Genomic DNA, 11,466 nt, shown 5'->3' with positions numbered 1-11,466 from the left:
GGCTAGCATCTGCAACTACACGAGTTCTTCTTTTTGGATCAAAGTATGATAAATTTGGAATTTGAGATAATAGTGTTTTCAGATGTTGGAAGGCATTCTCTTGTTCAGGACCCCATACAAATTTTAAATCAGCTTTTAATAAAATTCTCAATGGTTCAGTGACATGTGCCAAATCAGGAATAAATTTTCCAACGTACGTTATTAATCCTAAGAAACTTCTAGTCTCTTCTTTGGTATTGGCTCGGAATTCGGTAATTACTTTAATTTTTTCCGGATCTGCTATGAAACCTTTATCAGATAGAATATGTCCTAAAAACTTTAACTTTTGTGTATTCCATACACATTTTTCATCATTCAGTACAAGGTTGTTTTCTTTAAACACATCGATTACTTCTTTAACTGCCTTATCATGTTCCTCTTTCGTACTGCCAAATATAATAACGTCATCTATGTAATTAAGACAATTGCTGCAAGGTGCTAAAAGTCCTTCTAATGTGCGTTGAAAAATTTCGGGTGCAGAATTTACACCAAACATCAATCTCTTATACCTAAACAAACCTTTATGAGTAATGAAAGTGGTTATTCCCTACTGCTCTCATGTAATTCGAGTTGATGATAAGCACTCTTAAGATCTAATTTTGAAAAGTATTTGGCATCTCTTAACTTTGTCATAAAGGACTCAAATGTTGGTAAGGGATAATTTTCACGCAAAATAGCTTTGTTTGCGCGCCGCATGTCAATGCATAACCTCATTTTACCGTTACCTTTAAAAACAATCACAACCGGTGAAATCCAAGGACTTGGTAAATGGATGGGTTCAATTATATCCAAACTAATTGCTTCATCCAGTTTAGCTGATACTTTGTCCTCAAGAGCAATTGGTATACGTCGAAGTGGTTGTTGTACAGGTTTTACAGATGTATCGATAGATAGTTTTGAATATTTTTCATTTTAGGAAATGGTTTTACATTTTCGATGCGATTTACATTTGAACCAAGACTTAATACTTTAATGCTATGTTTCCACTGAGGCGTTTCGAGCAAATCTAGTTGATTTGTCCAAAACTAGTTGAAATCATGTAGATTTCCCATACATTTTTGACAAATCCAAATCTACTTAATCTACTAGATTTGATTTAAAACATGTCGAAAATGTATTTTTTCGAACCAGATTTGCTTTTGCAACACTGCGTTGTGTCTAGGATAAGCAAATACGACTATAGGCTATCCATTCAAATTGAATGTTTTCATCAAAAAAGTGACATATTATTTCAAAATAAAAAAAGAACAAATAATAATTTTAAAATTGTTGGCATTTAATAAATAAATTTATACAATTAAAACAGTAAGTTTGTATTTTAATGTTTAAATTAAAAAAAAAAAATATTTTATTTTTGTTATATGACAGGATTTGTTCGAAAATTCGAATCTCAAAAACGAGTAAGCTCAGTGGAAACACCTCGAAGAGGTTTACGCAAATCTGGTAGATTTGAAGCCAATGGAAACATATTATAAGATCTATTGATGTTTCACGACCTAATAATGACTGAGTTCCATTTTCAATTACGTAAATCGTAGCTACCTTTTTCGAGTTATAATTTACTGAAATTGGAGCGTCAAATATACATAAAACCTTGAGAATATGATCTGAAGCGTATGCTTTAAATTGATTTGAAGAGTTTGATCGTATATTCCAAACAATCGCTTTCCTAATTTTCAATATGGCCCAGTCTTTCTCATTGACAAGATTAAATCGAGAACCAGAATCAATAACCATTTGCATAACTTGTTCGTATACTTGACAAGCTTCAATTACATCATCTAGACTCTGTTATTTCTCTAACAGTTTCTTTCTTAGCTCGATAAATGTCTCTATATAAATGTCTCTCAAATGTGGAATTTCTCTTATGGGAAAAATATTCATCCAACTTTGTTACCAATATGGCGAAAACATCGACATCAGAATTTGGATCGTGTTCGACTAAAGCACCAGGTATATTAAAAATAACTTTTTGAAGTTGTGGTCCTCCCAAATTCTTTTTGATTGGATAATCTATTTCTTCCGAAGCCAAATATAGTTTGAATGACTGAAACCATTTTTCCCACTCCACACTCATTAAAGATTTATCTATAACATCGCACCGACATCTTTGTTTTCCAAAAAAATTATTCTTTCCAATGTTATATGTCCATGCACAATTCGATTTCACAATTTAATGTTATCTCAACCACACAATTTAATGTGCAACCTCTTACACAATTGAATGTGATTTTAATTCCACAATTTAATGTATTTTACAAACTGAAGATCCACTCTTACGACTTCTTAGCAATTTAATAATCTAGAAAATCGTTTACACTGGGGATGTAGAATGAACCTCTGCAGAGGCATACTTCCTCTTATAGAAATGGGATGTCACATTAATGAGCAAGATCGCTGGGGGAGAACACCGTTACACGTTGCTCTATCTGCTAGAAATAATGGTTGTGTTTTGGAAATTCAAAAATTATTCAAAATATATTCACAGCATTCGAAAGACGTAGAAGCTGATTTAGTAAAGATGATGAGACCTTACAATCACGATGGTTATACAGTGTTACATGAAGCCATGTTTGGCCGTTATAATGAATTATTCGAAATTATGTTGCTGTTTATGAAGGAACATGATATAAACGTTTTGGATTATAACGTTTTAGGAAACGGCGATTCTATTGCACATTTAGCAGTTAAATATAATAGACTACGGAATTTTCATCTTATAATAAAAAAAATATTTACCAAATTATGAAACGATCGAAAAAGGTTGTTGGCGTAACTGTTAAGGATTTGCTGGAAAATAAAAGGTTTGAAAATGAACAACAGAAGCATGCGAAATGAACATACACATTCAAAACTTAAAATATTATAAATGCAAATGCCAAACAGTCCAATAAAATTTTATGCAATTATGTCTACTTTTCAAAATATATAAATATTTTAATAAATAAGAAACTCATAGAAAAATTTTCAAAAAATAAAGCGAAAAAACTGTGATGTTGACTTTTTGGGTAAAATCAAATCTTTAAAGAGATACTATGGGGATATGTTAATGAGGTCCAAATTGAGTACATAAACACGACAATCCGTTTAAAAAATACATAAATATTTCTCAATTTTTTCGATATTCAGTTTAATATTCCAGTTTTTACCAAATTTTGTAAAAAAGATTTTGGGTTTTTTTATATTTCTATTGTCTTTCTTTCAAACTTTAAAAAATCCAAATTTTGTACATAAATGGTTAAGATATGAGCAAAATCCCCAAAATCCCATATTTTCGAATATATAAAATATAAATCTTTTCCTAGAAATATTGCATATCAAATGAAGGGTCTTTCGAAATCTTTCTTTTCATATACATAGATATTGCTTTTGTATAACTATAAATATCGAATATAGCATCCGATATATACATGTTAAAAATTCTAGAAAAATCACGGTTTTTTCGGAAGTTTGCAGGGTTTAAATAGAAAACTTCTCGAAAACATTTGATAGAATTATACAAGATTTGTACCCCGAAGATTTTGTGTCCCAAAATTATCGGGAGAGAATTTTATTTCGACATATTTTGTCTTGTTCTCAATTATTATGAATTTGACAGAAATGTTCCAAAATTTGGCACTTGACAACATAAATAACATACTTTTAAAGACTAACTACAAGTTAACTATCATGTAATGTAGAAGTAACCCAAAATTCTCGGAAAACACTTTGTTTCGACATGTTTTTCATGTTTCTTTATTATTTGGAATTTTGTTTTAAATTTTTGTCATATAAAAATAAATTATAAAATGTTAAATATTACAAAACTCGGTCACTACTCGCTGTATTTATAAAAACTATTCCTTAAAGGGCTTTATAGTCCCATAATGCGAGTGGGATATCCATAAAAAAAATATTTTTTAACTCAAGAATATATTTTTTCAATATTTGGCACGTAATTTTACCCTTATTTTTCAAAATATTTTTTTGCTCAAAAGAAAGCTTAGACCATTGCCTCTAAGAGGACGATTTTTAATGTTGAAGACATCGATTTTTAAAGTTGGGTCACTTGATATGAAATTCCCCATATATATTTATTTTTCTTAAAAGTTCGTTTTTATTGTCAAAAATCTATTATAAACAAAAAAATATGAAATTAAAAAAACTGAATCAACGAATATTATATCCTAATTGTACGCAACACTAACACATAAAATTACAGCTCTGCCAAGTTACACATAAAACAGCACAATAGTTATTATAGGCTTATTATTTGTTTATCAATATCAAAATTTTATTAATGGTTTTATTTTCTAAGAATAAAAAATATTTGAGCAAATAAATCACTTTTGTTGTCACTAACATAAAAATTTATTTTTACGTTACAAAAATGTAGAACAGAGACAAAATTTTTAAGAACGAAGACACATTGAGATCGAAAGGTGCTAAAAATGTTAATCTTTACAGACATCCTGATGTCTACCAACAGAGTAATACTGAAAATATTACCATATCCAAAGGCTACGGAGATGAATGGAAATAGAGAATGCGAGGAAGGTAATATACAGAGAACTTATCAAGAATATAAGAAAGTATTGAGACAAATAAATAATAAAGGACAAATTTTTATTTTTAAAAGACAAAATTTACTATTTTTTTTGGAAACTTTAATAGTAATTTAAAAAAATTATAAACATATAGAAGGTTTAGAAATCATGTTTATGTTTTCTTGAATGTTTTTACTATCCAGCGTACATACATACATATGCCATTAGAGACCAAAGACAATGTAGGTGCGACTAATCCAAACATTGTATTCAATTCCGATTGGTCCAACTCTACCGACATTGTATGCGAAGGTCGGGTGAGTACATATGAAACGTAAAATCAAAATTATATCCCAGCAGCGGCTGGGAATCGAATGAGTGCCCAACTCATATCTTTCGTGATTAAGCCACATCACATTTAATAATAATTGCGTCGAATGTTAGTGTTCAGATTAGTCCAATCCTACCGACATTGTAAGCGAAGTTGAGATGGGTAAAATAAATGAAAGAAAAAAATAATGAAAAAACAAAATGAAATAAATGTGCATTTAATTTTACAATAGGATAGGAATAATACTGACGTGAATCGGATGCTAGTTCTATGCTCTTCACTAAATTTCCCTATTGACATATTAGTATACAATTAGATTCGTTTTCCCTGCAAACAATTGCTATCTAAATAGTATCCATAACGTAACAACGTGTAGGTAAAAATATCTAAAAAATATATAATATTGCACAATTTGAAAGGAAGAAAAGAGACCGCGTTGGTAAGAAACAGTTCCTCCTGTTTAATACTTACTTATTGAGTCGATTTCGTTTCAGTTTTAAGTCACTTTTTTATAGCATAAAAGCGCGTAAAATTACTAAAATTTCCAGTTTTGCCATAGCAATAGGGAAACTGGAAATTTATCTAATTTTACACTATTTTATGTAGTAAAAGCGACTTTATAATACATTTTCTTTATTTCTATTACTTTATGAATAATTTAAAATTGTTTATACTCACTAATCTCTCACTTATGTTTATTATATAATAAATTTATTTTTTATATATTAAATTTTAAATAAAATCATTACAAAATTTCACAATGTGTTACTATTCACACAACTGAAAACTATAAACTTAATATACATATTTACTGAAATATAAAAACAGTTTTTTTTTTTTAATTTTGAGAGCAAAAATAATTCTGCCTTAAATTATCTTGTTAGTGTATTAAAAAGTGTTCTTTTTATACATTTTTATTCTATCTAATTATTATCATCTACGTTTCTTTTTGGTATATTAGATCGAACTTAAATTTTACAAAAATGGGATAAAAATTAGAAAATTATGTATTTTGTTTTTGTAAATATTTTTATTTAGCACTGAGAAACATGAAGTTGAGCCTAAATAGTGTAAATTTAGTTCATTTATCCAAAATTAAACTCAAATTCGCTGGCAGGGTTAATTTGTAATAACCTGCTAATTTTTTACTAATTTTGAGAGTTATTTCGTAAATTTTGATTTACTCTTTCGTTACAAGTGTTTACTGGGAAAGTAAATGAACAAACTTTTTATTTCAGAAAGCTAAGTTATAGAGCTAAAATATTTTTTTATAAAAGCTATAAAGCCCTTAAAGGAAATTGTATAAGCTTTCTTTTGAGCAAACAAAGGGCTCATTTTAAAAAATTTTTTTTAAATTATTTTTTTTTAAACTCTGAAGAAATAGCTATCTAAAGTTCTTTGGACAATTTTTGATAGGACCAATGGGTGAAAACCCTGCATGACCAAAATGTCCAACTTTGACCTCCTCTAACTCCGGCAGTTCTTGAACGATTTAGCTGAAATGTGTCTGGCCTACTATTTAATAGTACTAACATTGGAGCAAATTTCATCCAAATCAATTTTTTAAGTTGGGTCAATTGACATGAAATTGCCTATACATACATATGTATGTATATAAAACAAATCAAATTGGATTTTTGTATAGTTCTTTAACACGAATGCAATTAAAAACAGTTTTAGTTTTGGCGGCATCAAAAACATGTAGACCAGTGTATTCATTTTTGTCAGGAATATCGCCAATTTTTTTTTGTCTCTACACAAACTTGACTCTCCTAATGTACTTATAAACAATAGCGTCGAGACAATTGTATTAGCGCCAAAATTTCGCTGATCGGTTGATAAAAATAAACAGTGAAGAAAAATATATGTAAATACAAACATATACGTATACCACAATCAATTTTCAATCGAATTAGTTTGATTTGTAATCTTTATAAACGTACATTAACAAAATCAACAACGGCAGCATCGGCAACGACACAATCTGTCTGAAGAGAATTGCATAAAAAATATTTAGAATTTCCTATTCCGGTAAATATTACTACAGAAATTATTTGAGGTCGGTCATTGACTAGTTTCGAAAATAAATTTATAGATACATAGTTAAGTGTATTATTAATGGCGTCACGAGTTGATTATAAGAAAAAACTAATGGATTATAGAAAATCCATTGGAACCACAACTCCTAAAACTGTGGCATTTAAAGAGCAAACTTCGCAACCAGAAGAAGATACTTCCTACAATTATCCACATCTGCAGCGATATCAACAATTCTTAGCAATATCTCCGGAAAAAGAATCGATTGATGAAAATAGAAAAAGTGCTTCGAGAGAGCCAACTAATTTAAAAGTACCATCGCCGCAGCCATCAGTAGATATATTGCCAACACCTGGATTTATAAGGGAAAGCAGTTTTCTGTCTGAACCCATTGGCCGTTACTCTAACTGGAATAGTCATCATGCCTTGTTGGCCTCTCAGCCCTGGTGCTGTATTGGTGATTTAATGGCGTTTTGTGATAAATACGAATTTAAAGCCATCAGTGTAACCGATGTACAATCACATGCCAATATTGTGAGTGAAGTTCGAGCATTACTTAGTGGGAAAGCACCATTCGATATGCGTCGACGTTTTCCAGGAAACATTCGAAACGAAGAAAATCTGTTGGTATGCATTGGTCGTTGTCCCAGTATCGAATATCATTTGGAACGAATATTGACAGCATTTCGTCGGCCATTAAATAAACTTTCGACAGAGAAACAAAATGTCGCAAAACAAAATTTCCACTTAGCCATTCGGGAATTACATCTCGATATATCGGCGCGTATATCAGAAATTCGTCTGTATGATCGAATGGTATTCGAAAAGGAATTTCATTTAAAGTGGCAGGACAGTTTGGAATAGAATGTGGAAAATTTAATGCCTTTTTTTGCATGAATTATCATAAAACAAAATAATATAAAAAGTAATGTTTATGTAAATACAAATAAAAAACTACAAGAAAAAAAATTTTAAATATTTTTAACGGACGTATTATCTTGATACTTGATAAGTGTACACGAATCTGTAATGCACAGTTGGATAGAAAAATGTTTCATTTTTAAACGTTATATCAATTTAAGAAATGTTTGTGCAGAAATTTAACATACATAAAGCACTTTTTGCTAAATTTTTTCAAACTAAATCAGCAATGAATTTTTTATCTCTTAAAAATATTATGTACATACATATTTAAAAAATATATACAATTTTCTATAGTTCTTTTCTTTTTCTGCAAATGAAATGAATTAGGGAATAATTATCATCCCAAAGAAGAATTGTCTCAAAACTTAAAAAAATATAAAAAATATACTAAAAGTGTAATTTTTAAGTTTCTTTTTTTGCTATGGGCGTGTTCGCAAACAATGCAAAAGGAAACTTTTTAATAAATCAGGAATGTATAGTCGGGCATGGTCGCCATATGATACCCTACACCAGTGAGTTGTATGTAAATAATTTGGATTATTTTTAATATTTAAGTAGTTTCAGCGATTTGTTGACAAAAACAGTGATTTTCTGAAAGAGGGGTTAAAAGGGGCAAAGGTATAATCAACTCAGAAAGTGTAGAACCAACATTTTAGTTTGTTAAATCTGGTATACACGTTTGTCAGATCTTACAACGTTGTCAGTAAAATGTTCAGAAGATGTCTAACAATCGTGTGAACTAACAATTTTTCTTTTGCAACGATGTCAGAAAAAGCATTACTGACAATGTCGCAAGACAAAATTTGTAAGTTGACACTGATGTAAGACATTTTCTGCACATTTTACTACCAACGTTGTAAGATCTAACAACCGCGTAGCTTTACAAACATCAGCACAAAGCATAATAACATCCTCTCTATAGTGGTGTAGGGTATAAAAATTTACTTACATATGTTATTGCTTCATATTAATATTTTTCTAATTTATTTAAAAAACTGTGTTGCTCATTATGTTTATGCGATTTCTAATACATTATATTTATACCCTACACCACTTTAGTGGGGAGGGTATATTGGATTTGTGCTGATGTTTGTAACATACAAAAATATTCGTCCTAGACCCACCTTAAAGTATACCAATCGGCTTAGAATCGTTTTCTGAGTCGATTAAGCTATGTCCGTCCGTCTGGCAGGCTGGCTGGCTGTCCATGTAAACCTTGTGCGCAAGGTACAGGTCGCAATTTTCAAGATAATTGGATGAAATTTGGCACGCACGTTTTATTTGACCCAAGGACGAAGCCTATTGAAAATGGTTAAAATCGGTCCATTATTTCATCTAGCCCCCATAGAACAGAACCCCCGAAAAGGGCTTTTGAGCTCATAATTTTGTTAAATTTACAGATATATCGATAAAATGCGGCACTACTAAGTTTTATAGAAGTCTGGATGACCCTGCCAAATTTCATAAAGATCGGGCCCCATTTGACCCTAGCTCCCATACAAAGTCCCCTTCAGAAAATTACTTGAATATCCCAAATTAACTTATAAACACAAATATCGCGATGAAATTTAGCACAATAAAATATTATGTAAATACAAATATATTCACAAAATTTTATCGGGCTTGGTCCATATTTGCCCCTAGCCCCATATAAAGCCTCTTTCAGAAAATTAGTTTTTCATCCATAAATTGCTTAAATGTATCGGAACAAGGGAATATTGAAGATAAATGCTTTATTATGAAAAATAAATCACATTTAATATTCATAACTGGTGTAGGGTATCATATGGTCGGCCACGACCGACTATACTTTCTTACTTGTTTCAATTGCAATTAGTGTTTCATTATCCTAGTATTCATTTACCCGATACTCCGTTAAGGGGCTTTTACACGATCGCACTTTACGTACGTAAAGTCTAATGAAAAAGTAAAATTAAATTCCATCCGTATGAAAAAAAGAGAATAAAAATCGTATGATTTATAATCATTGTGTTTACACGATTGGTATAAAACAAGAACAAAGTAAGATGGAAACAGCTGTTTCACTTTTTTGTACGTACTCTTCTACACAAAATCACACGATCACACTAGGACACTTGTTTAATTGAGCCCACGAATCAATTAAACAGTGAAATAAAATTGCTATAAAAAGAAAATTCTTTACTTCACGTGCTTCCATTTTGTTGCTTTAATTCATTTATTAGAAATAATATAACATATAAGTTGGTAGTTCTATGAAATATGTATATGCGATAAGACGATTTCCTCTATGGGATCTTGGGTCTATTATGGACCGAATTTTACCGAGTTTGACAGATCCATTTTTGTTTCTTATAAAATTTGGTGGATGCATTAAATTCTATAGCTAAAGATTTAGCAGAACCATTTTCTACCAAGTTGCATGAAATTAATTTTTGAATTCCATTTAGTACGGATGAAATTCTTGGAGCCTTTTTAGACATTCCTGGCATTTACTATTTATACGTTTCAAAACATACATGTATGTACATATGTATGTACATATGTATGTATGTATGTATGTATGTATGTATGTATGTATGTATGTATGTATGTATGTATGTATGTATGTATGTATGTATGTATGTATGTATGTATGTATGTATGTATGTATGTATGTATGTATGTATGTATGTATGTATGTATGTATGTATGTATGTATGTATGTATGTATGTATGTATGTATGTATGTATGTATGTATGTATGTATGTATGTATGTATGTATGTATGTATGTATGTATGTATGTATGTATGTATGTATGGTATGTATGTATGTATGTATGTATGTATGTATGTATGTATGTATGTATGTATGTATGTATGTATGTATGTATGTATGTATGTATGTATGTATGTATGTATGTATGTATGTATGTATGTATGTATGTATGTATGTATGTATGTATGTATGTATGTATGTATGTATGTATGTATGTATGTATGTATGTATGTATGTATGTATGTATGTATGTATGTATGTGGAAGACGTGAAGCCATCTACGTTGTTTTCATGTTTTAACTCCAAAAAAAGTCTCGCCATTGAATTTGAAGATATGTCTAATCTGTCAAGTAGTTTGCAATACTGTAGCTGATAAAGAAGAACTTGGAAACTTTGCATGTATCCAATTTGGATCTTTAAATTCATCTTCCACCTGAATTTCGTCAACTTCAACTTCGTTATCTGTACATATTTTTCATACGCTTGAGTACAAGAAAACCTTTGGAAAAGCTGGTCATAACATTTATTAACTTGTCGTGTTTGCAACAAAGTATTCGGTTTAAAATTAATTTTTGCTCTCCGATAATGTTGGTAAAATTTTAAAATTTGATCACGCAAGTAATATCTCTGCAGTATGAAAAATCGATTTTGTTCATCTCGTAGGGGGAGAAATCAACATAAAATCTCTATTTGGCCAGTGTCCAACAACACACTACTGAGAAGATTCATTCTTCAGCCGCACCGTTCGTATGCGGAACAAACTTCCTGCAGAAGTATTCCCTCTCACTTTCGATGTAAGATTTAAATCAAACAAAACTCAATCTATCAAGCTAGGTACCATAGAGTATATAGAAGCAGTATGAAAAATCGA

At 30.4% G+C, this 11,466-nt stretch overlaps 1 protein-coding gene across 1 annotated transcript; it reads left to right on the top strand.

The window, feature by feature from the left end:
- Nucleotides 1-6,775: 6,775 nt before the first annotated feature.
- LOC119602900 lies at nucleotides 6,776-7,911 on the top strand. Its single transcript, XM_037954701.1, has 2 exons — nucleotides 6,776-6,927; nucleotides 6,992-7,911. The coding sequence occupies exon 2, from the start codon at nucleotides 7,015-7,017 to the stop codon at nucleotides 7,795-7,797; it is 783 nt and encodes a 260-aa protein (XP_037810629.1). The 5' UTR covers nucleotides 6,776-6,927; nucleotides 6,992-7,014; the 3' UTR covers nucleotides 7,798-7,911.
- The last annotated feature ends 3,555 nt before the right edge of the window (nucleotides 7,912-11,466 follow it).

Source organism: Lucilia sericata, unplaced genomic scaffold, assembly GCF_015586225.1.
Source record: "Lucilia sericata isolate MDLA Ls3-8-SP2 unplaced genomic scaffold, ASM1558622v1 Contig000009F_arrow, whole genome shotgun sequence".
In the NCBI taxonomy this organism is placed as follows: Eukaryota; Metazoa; Arthropoda; class Insecta; order Diptera; family Calliphoridae; genus Lucilia; species Lucilia sericata.
Note: the sequence above shows the minus strand (reverse complement) of the source record. Positions and strands in the feature narration are given on the sequence as shown.